Source organism: Ambystoma mexicanum, chromosome 2p (genome assembly GCF_040938575.1).
Source record: "Ambystoma mexicanum isolate Mex_15411 chromosome 2p, UKY_AmexF1_1, whole genome shotgun sequence".
NCBI classification, from domain to species: domain Eukaryota; kingdom Metazoa; phylum Chordata; class Amphibia; order Caudata; family Ambystomatidae; genus Ambystoma; species Ambystoma mexicanum.
This window is the reverse complement of record NC_090923.1, coordinates 1451352590-1451371611: the sequence shown is the minus strand read 5'-3', so window position 1 is coordinate 1451371611 and position 19022 is coordinate 1451352590. Positions and strand designations below refer to the sequence as shown.

Sequence of the window (19022 nt, the reverse complement as noted above, 5' to 3'; positions counted from 1 at the left end):
TGTATAAACCGTATAAAAAATAAAAAAATAACTTAAAAGTAGGAAAAAACGGATCCGTCACCTCGTTGCATCCAATCACCTTCCCCTCCTTCTCTCCTCCTTACAAGTCAGTCACTATTCAAAGTAAGTTCCCTCAGAGCTCTAACAAGTTCCATTGAGAGAGCAGACTCATGACATGAGGATGGTCTCCCCCAGAAATCGGTGGTATTTAGCCATAACGGATGATGGACAAACCTACCAAATCTTCTTACCCTCATACTCCAGGTGCCTGGATACACTGATAATAAGTGTTTAGATGTCTAACACCATTATCACACTTATCACAGCTCGGTAGTATTTTCCCTTCACTATCCCTTGTAGCCTGAATCTCAAGGGTCGGGAGGAGATTTAGACGAAATCTAAGGATAGCTAAACGCAGCCGCAGATCTGGTGATTTTTTTTAATTAGGCAGGGAGCATTGATAATCGTTTATCAATCACTAAACGAGGCAGATCTCTTTGCCCTCCTCATCGTCTTTATGGTATCAATCCAATCCCGCTGTTTCATCTTATCCTTCACCCGGTCCGGATTACCCAGCAGAAGCTCAACATCACAACCTGCTTTCGCTAATATTTCTGAGCATCTTTGCTGGAGTTTATTCAAGAAGCCATTTTTACCCATTTTCAGCTCTTGCGCTACTTCCTCAAATAAGGAATTTTTGGGAAAGTCTAGGATCACTCTATATAGGTTCAGCCATTTCCATTGGAGCCAAGATCTAAGTGAGGCAAGACCCAATTCATACCTTGGGGCCACTATTGGGACAGAGTCTGGTAGTCCCAGTGTGCGTTTCCACAATTTGGCTTCAATTGGATCCCATTCAATATCCAGCGCTTAACAATACGACGATAGTAAAATAACTCACTTTTCAGAGGGGCATGTCATGTTCTTACTCATGGGTAAGTAAGAATTCAGTAAGACTGTTTTCACAGTGCACTAAGCAGTTAAAGGTAAGAAAAAACACAATGATACATTTAAGAATGGCATCAGCTACTCAAGGCAAGTAAAACAATTTGTCAAACTCTTTACACTATTTCTGTCCATCAAAATGACAATGCATTACTTACCGTAAAAGCATTTGATGGTTGTATCTGCTTAGATTCACATGCTGTGCATAGTCCAACATCCAGTGGTCACTGCAGAGTATTGCATTTTGTTTTTCGTAGTCAAAAAGGGGACGTCGACAAGGCGTGTCTGTAACACTATCCCTATAGTGACGTGCAGTGTACCCACAATCCCTCACGCATCGAGGTCCCTCTGTTTGTATTTTTTCTGCCGTGAGGGAGCCTATTCGACGTGAGTACAGAAAGAGATAGAAAAGAAAGTCTATGTTCCTTCCATCCGAGCGGGGAGGAAGGGTGGGCGCATGTGAATCTAGGCAGATACAACCATCAGAAATGCTTTAACGGTAAGTAATGCATTGTCTTCTGATGTTTGTTAATCTGCTTAGAATCACATGCTGTGCATAGACTAGCGAGCAGTACCCGGAGTTGGAGGTGGGTTGAGAGAAAGAACAGTAGAAAAAAGATGTTTTAATACTGCTTGTCCAACCTGGGAATCAGATCTAGTGGGCATCTAAACAGTAGTGTTTTGTAAAGCTGTGAACAGAACTCCAGGTTGCCGCTTTGCAAATAGAATCAAGAGGGACATTTGCAATGAAAGCTGTGGAAGCCCCGGTGCCTCGAGTGGAGTGTGCTCTTGGCTTGAAGGGTAGTTCTCTCTTAGCAAGAGAGAAACAGAGCGTGATGCATTGTACAATCCATCTAGAAATAGTGGATTTTGAAATTGCATCTCCTGCTCTTCCTGCTGCCACCGAGACAAAGAACTGATTAGTCTTTCTCGATGGTCTAGTTCTTTACATATAAAACATCACGGTTCTGCGAACATCCAGTGTATGCAGGCTCTTCTCACCTAAGTTTGAAGGATTTTGAAAGCACGTTGGTAGTTCTATTGACTGGTTGACATGGAATTTAGAGATACATTTTGGTGCAAACCTAGGATGTGTGCGTAAAACCTCCTTATCCTTGTGAACTGTTACAAAGGGGTCTAGTACAGAGAGCGCGTGTAGTTCACTTACTCTCCTAATGGAGGTGATAGCTATTAGAAAAGCAGTCTTAAGAGTGAGGTCTTTAAGTGTTGCTTTGTGCATGGGTTCAAAGGGTGGCCCAATGAGCCTGGTTAGTACCACATTTAGGTCCCATCTGGGAGCGGGGTTCGCTATGGGAGGGTGGATCCTCTTCACTCCTTCCATGAAGGCGTTAATAACTGGGACTTTCCACCATGACACTTTAAGTTGGGAAGTGGTGTATGCGGAAAGTGCAGCTAAATGGACTTTGATAGAGTTAAAACACCAAGCCTGAGTCTAGTAGGTGAGTCAGGTACAGAACAATTTATGTGGGAGAGCAGTCAACTGGGTTGATGCTCCTTCCCCTACACCAGATGACAAATCTTTTCCATTTGCTAGAATAACATTGACAAGTGTTAAGCTTTCTAGCCTCCCTCAGAATGTCCATGCATCTCTGCGGGAGTTGTAAATGTCCAAATTCTATGATCTCAGGAGCCAGGCTGCTAAATTCATGGTCTGAGGGCATGGCTGTAGTGTTCTGCCCTTGACCTGTGACAGCATGTTGTACGGGCAGGGAAGTTTCACTGGAGGAGATAGTGACATCTCCATCAAGTGAGCGAACCATGGCTGTCTGGCCCACATAGGGGCCGCCAGTATCATGGTAACTTGTTCCTGGTGCATCTTGTGCACTATCTTGTTGAGAAGGGGGGGCAGGAGGGGAAGCGTAAACAAATTTCCCTGACCATGGTATCGATAGACCGTTCCCCTTGGATTGGTTCTGGGGGTACCTGGAGGCGTAATCTTGGCATTGGGAGTTCTCCAGGGTTACAAACAGATCTATTTCTGGGAATCCCCATTGTGTGAAGTCGAAGACGATGTCTTCGTGTAACCGCCATTCGTATTCTGAGGGCAGAGGGAAGTCTCTGCTGAGTTCGTCTGCTAGCAGATCGAGTTCCCCTGGTACATGTTGTGACAGTAGGAACATGTGTTTGAGAGCCCGCTTCCAGATGTTCTGGGACAGCTTGGACAGTCGTGGAGAGTGAGTGCCCCCTTGCTTGTTGAGGTAGTACATGGCTGTGGTGCCGTCTGTGAGGACCATCACCGTCTTCCCTTGCAGGTGTGCCTGGAAGGCTTTCAGTGCCATGAACACAGCTAGTAGCTCCAGTACGTTTTTGTGCTTGGATGCTATGCTCAGAGTCCAAACTCCGTGAGCAGTCTGATGGGATAGGTGAGCCCCCCCCCCCATCCTGTGAGGGATGCGTCTGTGGTTAGAGTGGCTTCCAGTGCAGGGGTAGGTAGCGAATGGTTTCCCTATTGCCAGGTTTTCCTTCGACCACCACCGTAGCGAGAGAACCAAGGCCTGCGAGACCACCACTAGATCGTCCCATTGTCCGCTGACCTGACACCACTGGCTGTTGAGCACTCTTGCATTGGGCGCAGGCACGCGCGAGGTACCAAATAAATACATGGCGCCATCATTCCTAGTAAGCGCATTGCTTTGCGTACCGTCACCTCTCGACCGGCCACATATTGAGGGATCTGAAACAGCATGTTTTGGACCCTCTCGTTGGAGGGGAAGACGAGGCCGTCCTTTTTTCGAATTAGAGCCCCTAGGAATTGTTTGATCTGGCTGGGGTCTAAATTGGACTTCTTCTCGTTGATGGAGAAGCCCAGTGGAAACAAAAGGTCTACAGTCTTTTGGGTATTGAGAAGCATGTTTTGTAAGAATCCCCTGTTATGAGCCAATCGTTGAGGTAAGGGTATACTGGGATGGACAACCTGCGCAGGTGGGCCGCTGCCACTGCCAGTACCTTCGTGAATACTCTCAGCGCTGATGCTATGCCGAAGGGTAGCACTCTGAACTGGTAGTGTTTGCCCTCTATCATGAACCTGAGGTATTTCCTGTGCGCTGGCAACATTAAAATATGAAAGTATGCATCTTTCATGTCCAGTGTTGTCATGGAATCTCCCTGTGAAAGCAGGGGGGGGGGGGGATTACCTCCTGTAGAGTCACCATATGAAACTTGAGGTTTGACAAATTTGTTCGCTGGGCGCAGATCTAGTACAGGGCGCATGGTTAAGTCCTTTTTGGGTACAAGGAAGTACACTGAATAAATACCTTCCGTTACCTGAGATAGAGGCACAACCTCTATAGCTCCTTTTTCTAGTAGTTGGTCCACTTCTTGAAGAAGGATGGCGAGGTGTTCTGGTGACATGCGTCGACCCCTTGGGGGTCTGTACGTAGGGGAACTGTTGAATTCTATGCAGTAACCGCAGGCTATGGTTGATAGTATCCAGCGGTCTGATGTTATACCCTCCCATGCTGGAAGAAAGGATGTTAACCAGCCCCGACCGGCGATGCATGGGAGGGGACCCGAATCTTGAGTCATTTGGTGTTGGTGGGACCCCGACCTCTTCCCTTGCCACGAAGTTGTCCTCTTTGGTCGTATTGTCCACTGGTGCCTTGGTTAGAGGACCAGTTACCTGCAGAGTATTGCTGCTGCTGCTGGCGTTGGCCTCGAAAAAAGCGTTTGTTGCCATAACCACATTTGTTGGGAAGCCTTGAAATTTGGTCTAAGGTTTTGATGGTGTCAAATTCCTTCTTTGCGGTCTCTAGTGCCTCATCCACCGCCTTACCAAAGAGGTTGGCATCTTCTATAGGTTTGTTAGAGATGCTTGTTTTTCAGGTTTAAAGCCTGAATTACGTAGCCATACATGGCGTTTGAAGAGGATTCCTTGGACTAGGGAACGGCCAGCCATTTCTGCAGCATCCAGAGTATTTTTAATGATGCTTTGGTTGACTAAGGTCCCTTCAGTAACCGTGGCTAGGACCCGAGTACGTAGGGGTTCCGGTAACTCCTCGATGTCCTTCCATAGTTTGCTCCATTGTGCATCTGCGTAAAAGGCAGCCAAGGCTGTAATCCTCTTTCCTAGGGCATACCATTTTTTACCCTCTATCTGGTGGTGCCTCGCTAGTTGACAGCGGGACCCCTGCTCTTGTATTTGTCACCACTAAGGAGTCTGGTACAGAGTGGCCCCTGATGTATAACGGGTCCAATGGGGAAGGACTACATTTTTGTATCCTCGGGTTGGCACCTCTGATCAACGTGGGTGTAGATAGTGAAGGAATAATTTGTCTCTTTACTCAGGCGAGAAGGGGAATGGTTTGGCTGACATGGGGTTTCTCCTTGATGATCTTTTCTACAAAGTCTATGTCAGGAGAAATGTGCCCGGTCTCGATTTCGAAATGCGCTGCTGCCTTGCGTAGTAGTGCATTAAAAGGTAGGTTGATCGTCTATAGGTGACGTATTCCTAATAGGTGAGTCCTTGGGGGGTGGGGGACACGTGTAGGGCGTCAGGGTCTGAAAATGCTGATGGGGACTGCCAGAGCTGTGAAGCGCCCTCTTCTGGGTCTTCTCCGAAGGCCCCATCACCCATATCTGGGTTATATTCAAAACCTTCCTCCTCTAGGTTTTGTTCCCCTTCATTGCCTAAGAATTCGTCATCCTCCTGAAAGTGGGGGTCCCCTCCAGTGAGGTCATAAATCTACATCCTCTTGGGGGGTATCAAACAGCCTAGGGTACTTGGCCCTGGGATCCTCCTGAGGTCCCTCTTGATCTCTTGGGTTTTGGAAGGTTCTGAGTCTCCATAAACCTCTCCATTTTGTCCATACAAAACTGGAGTCTCTCTAGGGTTTCTTGAGGTACCCCAGAGCGGTCAGGGGAGGGTTGGGGGTGAGGGGGGGAAGGGAGGGCCTTCAGTTTGAAAACGCTTCGACCTATCCCAGAACGTCGAAGAAAGGTTCCCCTCGCCTTCTGAAAAGCCTTCTGGTAGGCTAGGAGTCCCTCTCGATGGAGGGGGCAGTTCCTGCCTTCCTTCTGACCTTTTTGGCATCTCCCCGGCCTTGTGAGCGGTGATCGACGTTTCTTTCGCTGTCCGTCTCTGGCTATCGGTGGAAATAATCCGCGCCAGGCTCTAGACAACTAAACTGTCGAGGGTACCTCCGGCGTCGATGTTACAGGCGTCGCTTGCTCTACACCGAAGGGCACTCTGACGGTGCGCGTCGTCTAGGGGTAGCCCAGTCGCTAGTCGCATTTGCGAGGGGGGCTTAAGACTCTTACAGTCTGAGGAGGCCGCCGGTAGGACCTGCGTCTCCGTTGGCGCTAATGCCCTCTTCATCTTCGACGAGGAAGAGCTGTGGGTCGTGTGTTTATGGGAGTGTTTTTTGTGTGCGTCAATGTCGCCGGAGTGTTCATCCCCATAAGCAGGGCGTGAGCCAAGCTTGTCGGGGCCGGGGACAGACTAGGAGCGTGAACGCTCCTTAGAGAGGTCTACGACTTCCGAAACGGACGTCGGGTTATCACACTCGTCACTTTCGGCGGTGGCGTGTGATGAATCAGACCTAGACATGGCATAGGCTGCCCACCTTTTGACCCGCAAGTCTTTTAAAGTCTTCCGCTTAAGAAGCTGACAGGCCGCACAGCCGTCTTCTTTGTGGTCGAAGGGCAAGCAACGGTTACATCGTTTACGCTCGTCTTTCCAGGTAAACTTGCCCTTGCAACGCAGGCAAAATGTAAAGGGTGTCCTCTCCATAGCTGAGGAACCGATTGCATCTGACAACAACCCTGAAGGAAAGGGAGGGGAAAGGGAAAGGCATTCTCAAAGAGGAACAATAAATATCCCATGACCCCACTCTCCCTACTGTATTTGGCCAGCCAGGCCACGTGTTCGGCGAACGCCGAACAACCTCCTCTGTCGAAGGCACCGCCAAAGACCTTGATCGGCGTTGAACAGCTTTGCATGTGATTCTAAGCAGATTAACAAACATCAGAAAGCTAGTTATACCAAGGATACTTTTCAGGGGTGTGGAATGCAATCCTAAATTAAGAAAGCACTCTAGCAGACGTTTCAGAGAGGCAGCATGCAACTCTACTATATGCATCAACTAAAACAATTTTAGAAGCACGAAGCAGTTCAAGGTAAGCAACACCTAAATGATACACTTTTAGAATGGCAAACAGCTATTCAAGGTGAGTAAACCCTATTGGTAAGCTTTTACACTTATTCAGTTTCAGAATAATAAAACAAAACCAAAGCAACAACTTTCTAGGAGGAGGGAAGCACAATTACAAGGTAAGCAATTAACTATTATACTTTTCAGAGGGGCAACAGCAACTCAAAAGGTAAGAACTTTAGGACACTTGGTAACTTATTCTGTTAAGGAATTAAAGTTACATACCAACACATTTGCAAGTAATAGTACTTTGTAACACTTGTAATCTTTTCTAGACGGAGGTTTATACTCTTCTTTTAAAACCTTTAATTGATTCATTATCACTTATGCCATTTGATACATAGGGTCTTAACATAATCATTCAGATGTCAACATTAGAGTTCAACAAGTGAGATAAGAAGAGTGCCCACCATCAATTTGCATTTCCTCAGTCTTAGGTAAGAATTTACTTGGTAACACAGAGACTACAGAACATGTATCTGCTTGGTATTAGGAAATCCACCTTTTGCTATATGTCTGTACTACACAAGTTGGTAGTATGACTGAACAGCCGGGCCCAATTTAAGAGGTGTACATGTGAGCTGTACAGCTGTAGCAATGACATTTGTAAATACAAGTAACCAAGTAACACTTAAGTTTTCAGTTATAAATTATTTACCACCAAGTTTTAAATAAGCATTCTTTAAAAAGGCAATTCTTGTAACAATGTAAACACGCTTTAAAATCACTTTTCAGAATCAGTCTAAGTTAGTGGATACTATTTAGATATGCTTGTTACACAATTCCTACACCCTGGGGTTGCAGAAAGGAAAGGTTTAAGGAAAGAACAAGGTGAAACAGGTTCTCAGTGTATGTGGGGACACCTAAATCTTCCAATGAAATATAGACAAGCATTTCCCAGCAATAACAGTCTAAAACAAGTTACCACCCATGAGGAACAAACACCATCACAGTCAATGGGCTAGAATAGTCTGCAGGGGGCCAGGACAGCTAAAGCTAATTGAAACAGTCTATGGAGCAGAGACACTTCTTAGAATCAAAGTCTTGCACAATGTTAGAGAGTTTGTAGAAGAAAATAAAAATCACTTGTAGGGCCACAAGCTGTTAGGCCTGTGGAAAGCAGAGTTGGAATCAACTCTAAAGGTAAACGGCAAATCTCAAGTGAGAAAAGCACAGCTCAAAGACAATGAGGCAAGTACCCCAAGTCTACACAGTAACTCTAGTTTGAAGAAGAATGGTCCAGCTAGATTCTGTCCTGTTGCAGCAATGCAGACTCTTGGTTCCTGAGCCTCAGTCGTGGGGACAAAGGGAGGACGTCTGGTGGGCTCCTGCGGCGGTAGTTGGAAGGTCGTCGGCAGCTACAGGCTCTTTTCGGTTCAGCAGCACTTTGCTGTTTTCAGCGCTCGGTAAACAGCACCATTGCAGATCTGATACCGGTGGGGCTTTCTTCACTCCTTGGGTCCTGCACTCCGGTGAGGGGACTCTAGCTCGGGTCGTCCTGCTTCTGGAGGGTCCTTAGGAGACTCCTGGAGCTTCTGGCTGGATTTCAGACGTTGCACTCGACTACGGAGTTCCGACCCCTGGCACTCAGTTCTTGCAGCAGCAAAGTACACAGCCAGTCAGGGAAGATGGCCCAGTGGAGTTCGTCCCACTAACCCAAGGGAAGTCGTCGTCCCTTCCTGGAGCTTCTCTGTTGAATTGAAGAGTTTCAGCACAGCAACAAGTCTTCACTGGGCAATTCAAAGGTCCAGGAGGATGCAGAAAGCTTATTCACGGTTTCTTCGTCGGGTGTTTCTCCCAGTGGTCGACTCTGCCCTTAGTCCCAAAACCCTCGCCTTTTAAGCAGGTTTCTCCCATTCATGCACAGCCTAGGCTGTCAATCACACAGCCGGTGTGAAAGGACCGCCAGCAAAGCAGGACTGGTTGCATTCAGGCATTCCTAGAGACAAAGGACTAGGTAACCCCCACCGGCACTCCATATAAGATGGTGTGTGCTGGACCTGCAAAGAGAAAAGGTAAAGTCAATTTCACTTTACTAATCTTGGGAACAGCATTTCACACAAGACAGGGTATATAAACTGAAGGTGCTTTGTGTCAGACTCCAAAAACAGTGAAAACAATCCAAATCAGGTCAAAAGACATGAGTGAGAAAAAGGCCTCTCACTGCAGGGTTAAAATGAAAAAGTCCTGAAGTCCAGCAAAAGAGCTAGGGGTCTGAAAATTCTCCCCAACAATGCTACAATGAAATTGTTTGATGAAAAGAAAAAAAATAAATCCCCCAGAAAAACCTTCCCCCAAACCAAAAGAAAAACAAGCAACGAACAAGTATATCAAAGTTACTCACCGTAGTGACTACCTTACTCCTAGTCCATAGTCCCCTTTCCTCCATACTTGTGGGACATTCTGTCCTTCGGGACGGGAGCACTTTTGTCAAAAAGCATAAACAATGTAATTTTTGTACTTTTATTTTTACGCAGGGTACCGCACGTGGCCGTAACCCCGCCCTCCTGAGCGCCACCCCATGCATCACCCTTCAGTCCTTTTCTATCGCCAGGTCTGGGACCATTTAAGCAATAGAGGAAACTTATTAGATGGGACGGTGGGCGTATGGAAGAAAGGGGACTATGGACTAGGAGTAAGGTAGTCACTACGTTGAGTAACATCGTTATACTCCTACGTCTCGTCCTTTCCCCCATACTTGTGGGAGATTCCCAAGCACTCCATAGGTAGTACAGGTGGATGGAAAACCCCTTCACAGGAATACGTTCTTAAGAACAACCTAGCCAAATTGGGCATCAGCGTTGGAGCTCCGGTAAAGCCGATGGGGAGGCCCATGGAGCCGCCTTGGCGATGGACTCCCAAGGGACATACTTTGGAAGGCAACAGCAGCCGCTTTGCCATAGAGTAGATGATCATCGATACTCTTCGGTGATTAAGGCCTTGAATGCTTTAGGCTACTGAAAAACAAGAGGCCATACAGCAGGGAATAGTTGCTTAGGAAGCTGGTTTCCCCTTGTTATGGAGAATTCTCATAAATGTGCTAATTCCCTTCACCTTAGAGAGACCCCAACCAACTTTGCTGGATTTTGAGGACTTGATTTTTTAACCTTGAGTGTGAGCCTTTTTTCCCCACTCTTTCATGTATTTTTATGTGCGTTTTACATGTGTTCTTTGACTTTGGAGTTTTAAGATAACTCCATAGGCATCTTTTCATGCGTGTTACACAGCATGTCTTTTTAGACTTCCCAAAGGTTTAAATACCTTCTCTGGGATAAACTACTGTTTCCCAGAGAATGTAAAGTGAAACTGACTTTACTAGTCTTTCCAAATTCTTAGACCCAGCACCTTTGGCCTGGCCTATTGACTTGAATAGCACTCTCCTGGTGAACTGAAACTATTTGCACTGCCTAGAAAGTATAAGTGATGTATTCTACTTACTTTTGTCCTTTTTGCTCACTGCTAAGTAATTGAACTGCCATTTTGCTCCTATTTCAGGGGAGCTCAAACTGCCGCAAAAGCTTACAGTTTCGTATTGGAGTGTATTTGTTTATATTAGCCTTCTTCTAGTGAAATGTTTTCTAAATGATTGTATAATAAATGAAGTGCTTTTACCAAGTAACCTTGAGTACAAGGGTTTACTTGAACCACTGTGATTGAAAGTCCTCTATGCAACTACGTGTACTGCTCACATTCACTCTTGAGATAAACCTGGCTGCTCAGCTCGCTACCAAAATCTGTGTGGTACAGACTTATACCAAAGGTTGGTTTGGCTAACACCTGTAGTCCTAATTGTGTGTAGTGGTCCCAGAGGGTACTGCCTGCATTTCTGCCTAACAGCACTTCAGGGCTTTGAATGCGATAAAGTTGTGAGGAGCTTCTGAGCTTACTCGTTCCGTCAAGGTAAAACTTCAGGGCTCGCCTGACGTGCACGTTGTGTAAAACTCTCTCAGGATCAGATGGCAGTTCAGGAAAGAAGACCGCCTTATTCAAATGAAAATTGGCAACCACCTTAGGCAGGGAGGAAGGATGAGAGCGAAGCACAATCTTAGCCCTGTGGAAAGTGAGGAACGGATGTTTCACAGAAAAAGCTTGAAGCTCAGTTACTCGCTTTGCCGATGTTATTTCGAACAGAAGGCAACCTTCCAAGAAAGGTACTCGATAGTGGCCATGTATTAAAATTACTTGTAGCAGAACATCCCGGCGGGAAGAGATGGAGACCCGTGAAATGCCTTTTGATGACTGGATTGGTCAATGAAAATTAACAGTTGTCCGTGGACTGATATGCCGCAATAGCGGATAAATAAGTTCTGCATAAAAGAACATGGACACCATAAACCGCCAGATGAAAGACAAAAGATAGAACGTGTCGACCGAAGCTTGCCTGGGATTGACCCGTTTAGCTAAACACCAAATGGCAAAACCGGAGTCATTTGCTCCTGTACTGACCCCTCGTAAAGGGCTTCCTGGCCGCTTGGATATGCGCACACTGTCCTCAGATAGATCGAACTGTGTTAACGATCTGAACTCAGGCCCCAGGCCACCAAGCTGAACGATTGTGGGGAGGGGTGCCACATCTGATGACTTCTCTGGTGAAGCAGGTTGGGAATCTGCAGCAATCTGGCCAGGGGAGTACCGACAGGTGCTGTAGTCCCGAAACCCAGAATCTGATTGGCCACCAAGGAGCCTTGAACAGAAGCGTGCAGTTTGATGTGCTCCTGGGCTTACAGAGCAACCTATGGGCAGTTTCTTGTTTGAAGAAGTTGCAAAGAGGTCCACCTCTGGAGTGTCCCATTGATGGAACATGTTGGAGGACAATCCTGTTCATGTCCCTCTCGTAACAGATGCCGACTGGCGACTGAGTGAATCTGCGGTCATATTGAGGTGACCTGGGATGTGTACAGCCTGGAGCCAAACAATATGCTGGATTGCCCAGTCCAAATTTGTATGGCAAGATCCACAAGGAGAGGAGGCTCGGTGCCGCCCTGCTTGTTGAAGTAAAACATCGCCACCTAATTGTGTGAACATGAACTACCCTGTTGCTGTAAGGGAGGTATTCAAAATGGCCGCCATGGCCCGCAGAGGTTGGGCCACCATTTTCACACACCAAGGACGAATTCTCCCTTTCAGGTGGTAGGACCAATCAACTCCCAAGTAAGCCACACCTATCTCAGAGCTGGTTGAATTTCCTCAGAGTTGCTGCAGGAAACCGTAGAGCCAGGGAGAGGGACACCAGATTGTGTGCGGTGCTTGTAAACTGGCCTAAAGCTTTTGGAAGATCCTCCGGAATCCCACGAAACATGACTGACCAAGCCTGACACAGACACACACACACACACACACACACACACACACACACACACCCCCCCCCCCCCACCCCCACCCCTCCCCTCTCCTCCAGTCGAGTGCGGGACCTCAGATGTGAGGAAAGTCCACCTTGACAGCCAGGAACCGCGCTTATTGCTATTTGCTGTACCACAAGGAGCTGAAACGCGAAAGAGCCAATGAAAGTAAAGTTTGCCGGTTGCCAGCTTTGACCGTGCCAGTGCAGGAGTCCCCGAAGTCCTCCTTCTTGTCCCCACGATTGAGGCCCAGGAACAGCGAGATCTGCAGAGCTGTACAGGAACATAAGTCTTCAGCTGCATCTTTTGATTCTTTACTAAGGTACTGTAAAAACTAGCCTAAGAGAACTTGCCTCTTACTGTGGAAAGTGCTTGTAACTTCTGCAACTCACAAGTCTAATCAGCTTATGGCCCTACATTTGATTCTTCTTGTTCTCAAAGACTCCTAAGAACTTGTGCAAAGACTTTTCCATTTACTTACCTGAAGTGCTGCATCCTATACAAAGACTTTGGCCTAGCCTATTGAATTGAATGACTCTTCTCAGAGCTATCTGAAAGTATTTGCCCTGCTTATGACTATTTGTATTTCATGTGTCCTAATAACCTTTGCCCTTTACTTACTTTTTAAAGAGTATCCTGTATGCCAACAGTAAGGTATTAATGTCCCCAGCACCTTTTTTACTGAAGTCATCTGTGTGTAGGCTGGGTCTGTGGGCCATCCCAAAAGGGCCTTGTCTGATCCAGACACTAAGATTGTACAGTATTGAAGTATATTTGTGTTACCATTCTATTGCTCCCTTCTGAAGAAGGCTTTATAACTGACTGATACATTGTTTATGCAAGAAACCTTGAGTGTACATTTATTTGAATACCTGCAACTGTGAATCTTTGTGTAACTCCGCTACAGCTCACATTTCCCCTCTTGAGATGAGCCTGGCTGCTCAACACGCTACCAACACTGTGTAGTACAAGCTTATACCAAAGGTTGGGTTGCCTATACCTGTAGTCATAGTTGTTTGTAGTGTTCCCAGAGGGTACTGCATTCAAACTTTGCCTAACAAGGGGACTCTGGTTCTGGAGGACCTGGTTCTGGAGGGTCCTTAGGAGGCCCGTGAGGAGGCTCCTGTAGCTTCTAGCCAGATTTGTTCTGTGGCAGACGTTGCGCTCGACCACAACCCCTGGCATTGTGCTCCCGCAGCAACAGAGACACAGCAAGTCGGGGATGGTGGTCCAGTGGAGTTCATCTCAGGGTTAGTTGGTGTCACTAACCCAAGGGGAGAAGTTGTTATGCCCGGAGCTTCTGCCGAGGTGAAAAAGGAGGTCAGCACAGCAGCAGGGCTTCACCGGGCAATTCGAAGGTCCAGGAGGTTGCATCAAGCTTTGTTCATGGTTTCTTCGTCAGGTGTTTTTCCCATTGGTTGACTGCCTGTAGTTCCAAAACTCTTGCCTTTTATGCAGGTTTCTCCCATTCATGCACAGCCTAGGCTGTCAATCACAGCAGGGTGGCTGTCCTGGAAGGACAGCCAGCCAATCAGGACTAGTTGCATTCAGACATTCCTACAGACAAATGAGGGGAGTTTCGGGATCCTCCCTCACATCCGGTCCTTCCAGACACACTGGAGCCAGGCAGGACAAAGGGCTCAAACCTGTCTCAACGCACAGAGTAAAACCCAAGAAAGACCTCAAAGAGAAAATGGAGATAAAAGAAGACAGGGCCCATGGGTGCTGTACTGCAGCTGAGGGTTCAGCCTTTGGTAGAAACGCACAATGGCAGGAAAAAGTAAACCACTCCCACCTGCCATTTAAAGCAGTGAGGGTAACAACAATGCTACATGAGAATGTAGTATACAGTGGTACTATGTAACCCCCCCCAGCACTCCCTATAAAATTGTGTGTGCTGGACCCATAAAGAGAAAAGGTAAGTAAAGTCAATTTCACTTTACCCTTCTTGGAACTGTAGTTCACCCAAGAAAAAGGTATTTAAACCTTAAGAGAAATCTAAAGGATTTCCCTGTGATACTGTACTGAAGGTGCTGTGTGTCACCATGCAAAAAGCAGATGCCTATGAAGTTTGTCAGACTTCAAAATCTAAATCCGGTAAAAACACACGAGTGATAAAAAAAAGTCACTCATTCCAGGGTTAACTTTAGAAAGTCCAGCAAAAGAGCTGGTTGTCTCCAAGGTTGAAGAGAATTAGCACAAATGAATTCCCCCCCCCCCCAACACCAGCCAGTGATGCAAAGGGATTCACTTGCTGCAGTCAGACCTTGCCTCCTATCTTGGTTCCCCTTGATGCTAGGAGCACATCTCACAGAGCTAAAAGATCCCCCAAGTTCCAGGCCTCAACTCAGACCGGCAAAGTCTGCAGCACAGTAGCCCATTCTCCGAACAGGTCAGCCACTCGGTGGTCCATGGCTACTTCTGAAGGCTCTTTGCAGGACCCTGAGCCCATGTCGTGAATGGATGTTCCCTGCACTCAAAGGGTCGCAGAACTGGTGAAGATTAAGACAAGGCTCTTCCAGGAAAGCAGTAGAAGTTGGTCGTCAGGTCTCCTTCCAACGGGTCCATGGTCTCCTTGCGGGTCCTGCAGCTGGACAGGAGTCTTGGCTTCTTCGGTTTCTTCCAGGATCTCACTAGAGTGGGTGCAGGGGTCCTGTTCTTATTTTAAAATCCAAGCGAGAGCTGAAACTCCCACTAGCAGATCGATATATCTCACTCTACACACACACACACACACACACACAACTCTCCACCCAGGGTCCAATCAGGACAAATGGCAGCAGAACTCCTGCATACCACTCACACATACACTGAAACCAGTTTGTGGATTGGGACCAGATAGTCCCAGCCCACTTCCTGGCAGCAAAATAGCCCTTCAGTAGCCCACCAAAAGCCTCTGCTTTCCCAGGCACGGGCAGTCCATATAAGGATTTTCCTGGCATCACGGGTAATACAAATTAACATTTGTGCTTGAAAAATGCACACATACATGAATACAATGAAGGCAAAGCAAGACAACTTTTCAAGGGTGTACATGTGTGAAGAGCATTCAAGAGCTTACCAAAAATTCCATGATGGAGAAACAAGTTACAAAATATAAAGAAGCGCAGACACAAGCTAAGCAAAGACACCAAAGACCCCCACAAGGAGCGAAACTAGGAGTAGGGCAGGCTTCTTAATTTGTGAAATAGACAGCATTCTGGGTAAGACCTGACCGATGCCAGGATATCCAAACGAGAAAAAGTGCCTGCTCTCCCCTTACTCTGTGGTAGGGCGGGTGTGTGTTGCGGGATTAGGGTGTTAAAGTAGCTCAAGCTAAATCGTTGCCTGGCAAGGTCACCCCAGTTTTTTTTCTTGTTAAGTGCGTACCTGCTGTTTCCCCGTTAGTCCATATCGGCCAATTATCTTTCTCATCTCCTCCTTCTCTTTGATCTCTGGATAACATTTCATCATGTACTCCAGTGGAGAGAGGTCCAGCTCCAGCTGCTCTTGTAAGTGCTGTGTGGAAAGAGGTCAAGAGAACAGTTATTAAACAAGTACAGGCAGCCAGAAGACACTGGCACCAGGTTCTGGACTGGCTGTACAGAAAAACGTAAACGTTACGCAAAGTGACCAACTCAGTTGATAAGCCTTCCTGTGTATTGATGGGTTATTGCTCTCATGGGCACAAGCAGAATGGAGCCTCTTTGGACGACACCACACGTTTGATTAAATATTTAGAATCCCAGTTGCAAGTATGTCACCCTAGGCCCTACTCCTTCCCCCACCAACATGTGTTGCCTCCCAGTCTTTCAACCTGCCCACAAAGTCCTAGAGACGGAGGGAGGCGTTAAGTGGGTTGTATGAAAATTGGAACTATATAAACTAGAACAGTCACCAATTTAAGAGACAGGTTGCTGAGAACTAGTGTTGCAGCTGTATTTCTGCTGCAGATTTTAATGCTAAACAGTATCTTACATTCATAAACATTTGGACCGTTAATAAACTTAATTGTCAGCAGAGACTAAAGTGGGCCGATCTGGAGACTTCAGATATGTACTGGAATCACCACAATAGTGGTTCAAATTGCTTGTCTGACCAACTTGGATGGTCACAAAAATAATATGGTTGCAAACAGCTCGAGGGCTACATCCCCAAGGTTATAAACGTATGTAATGTCCTATTACACTGCACTAACATGCAAAATCTATTTATCACAGTAATGTTATTCACTGTTTATGTAAGGGAATTACACCAAAGCTGTGGCAATGTAAGACCTCTGTAGGAAAGTGTTTGGTAGTATTCAGTAACAGACTATGACACGGATTGGTACCCTAACAAATTGAGTTGCATTCTAAAAGCTGCACAATGTAATTCCCAGAGACTCAGGCACTCCATATTAGGGGTTGTCTAATAGAAGATTGAGCAGATATAGATATATAACTGAAATCTGTTAGGCAGAATTTTCTATTTATGTGCCAATTCCACACAGATACCTCCCACCCTGCCCCCTCCACCCCTAGCACTTTCACTTGACTTCTGGGATGTGTTAGGCAAGATTGTATGCAGTACCCTTTGGGTGCGCCACAATAACCTTGACCTCCTAGCAATAAGGACCCCAACCTTTGGTGAAAGTGAACTACACAGGTTGGTAGTGTGGCTGAGCAGCCACGCTCATCTCAAGAGGGGTCAATGCAAGCAGTAATGTTGTGACAGTTTCACAGTAGCAGTTATTCAAATAAACACTTACTCAGGGTTTCTTGATAAAACAATTATTTAATTTATTTCACAGTTGTGTAAGCCGCCTTCAGAAGGGAGCAATCAATATATGTAACAATTAAAATACACTTCAAAACACACTTTCTCTAAATCAGATGACACCCATTGGGGATGGCACACACACTTCTTACACCCTTAGGTGACTTAAATAGGTAGGATACTGTGGACATTGATCGATCACTGTTACATTTAGAGCAATAATAAGTTTGGTGTTAAAGATAGAATAGAGGAATAAAACAAAGGTTAACAAAGAATTCATAAACTAATAAGTACTTTTGATACCTTCCAATGCAGAGTAAATTAACCCTTTCCTGGGGGAAAGGCCAAAGCACAAAGTCGGAGGTAAAGAGGAGTCTCTCGGGGAGCCAGGACAGCCAATGTTAATTGCACAATGTCTAGGGGAGCTGAAGATCTTGGCAGGTAGGTAAAACGTCTTGCAAAGTTTCTAGAAATATTTGAAGAAAATAGAACACTTGAAGAGCCACAAGCTGGGAGGCTTATGAGGGGCAAAGCTTTAGCAACTCTGCAAGGTAACCAAGCCAGGTCTCAACTGAGAGCAAGTAAGGCTACACAACAAGAGGTAAGCTCCTAGACTTTACAGTATCTCTGGTTAGAAGAAATGGTTCCAGCTGGCTTCTGTTCCTGTACAGCTCTGCAGATCCTGTTCCTGAGCCTCAGCCGTGGGGACAAGAGGGAGGACGTCTGGGGACTCCTGCTCTGCAATGGGAAGGTCAGCGGCAGCAACAGGCAAACTTTAATTCAGCTGTCCTTCTCTTGGATAAACTACTGTTTCCAAGAGCAGTCAAGTGAAATTGACAACTTTCATTTTGTAACTTTCTAGACCGAGCACACTATCTTACAATAGGGTGCTGGAGGGTTTACTTTGTATCCCCGGTCTAGTTTCTCATGTAACATTTTTATGTTACCCTTTCTACAATTCATGGCTGATGGCAGTGGTTTACTTTTTACTACCATTGAGTGTTTGTACCGCGGGCTGCAATTATAGCTGCAGTAAAGCACCCATGGGTGCCCATTTTGTCAAAATGGCCATTGTCTTTTTTCGTCATTTCTTGTTGGAAAGGTCCTTCTTGCGATTTGGTCCCTTTGTTCATTTTGTCTTTGGCAGTATTCAATGGTGAAGCCCGCCTCTGGCTCCAGCGTGTCTGGCAGGGCAGGAAGCGAGGGAGGTGCCCAAAACTCTGTGCTTAATCCTCTTGGTTACAGGAGTGCACCCAAAGGTGATTGGCTGGCTGTACTCAGAGGACAGCCACCCTGCTATGTGATTGACAGCTAAGCTGCGAATGAATGGGAGAAACTGCATAAAAGGCATGGCCTTTTTTTGGAAGGAAGAGTCAACCACTAGACAAAGGCATCCGATAAAGAACTTGGAAGAGACGCCTGCTACAACTCCTGGACATTTGGTTTGCCCGGTGAAGCCCTGCTGCAGTGCTGAAGCTCTGAATTCGCCTCGTCTAGAGAAGCCCTGCAAAGGACGACCTCTCCCCTTGGGTTGGTGGGACCAATCAACCCCAAGACGAACTCATCTGGAAATTATCTCCGAGTTAGCTGTACTTCCATTGCTGCTGCAGGAACCGATTGCCAGGGAGAGGAACACCAGAATCGAGTGTGTCTAAGTTGGACCCGAGCTCCAAGAAGATCCTCGGGATTCCCATGAAGCAGGACTGACCAGGCCTGAGCCACCTCAGAGTGCTGGACCCCAGAAGCAAGGAAAGCCCAGAAGGTATCCGAGAACCGCAGTGGTGCTATTTGCGAGAAGCTGAAACCGCAAAGTGCCGCTGATCTGAAGTTT

The 19022-nt window shown here is 46.5% G+C and overlaps 1 protein-coding gene across 2 annotated transcripts in view; it reads right to left on the bottom strand.

Moving 5' to 3' along the window:
- Positions 1–19022, bottom strand: part of ABCF2 (ATP binding cassette subfamily F member 2) — a 440304-nt gene that overhangs the window by 82409 nt on the left and 338873 nt on the right. For both annotated transcript variants that reach the window (XM_069646016.1, XM_069646017.1), the window contains exon 13: positions 15824–15952. In XM_069646016.1, coding sequence (XP_069502117.1) covers positions 15824–15952 — 129 coding nt within the window. The remainder of the gene's footprint in view (positions 1–15823; positions 15953–19022) is intronic.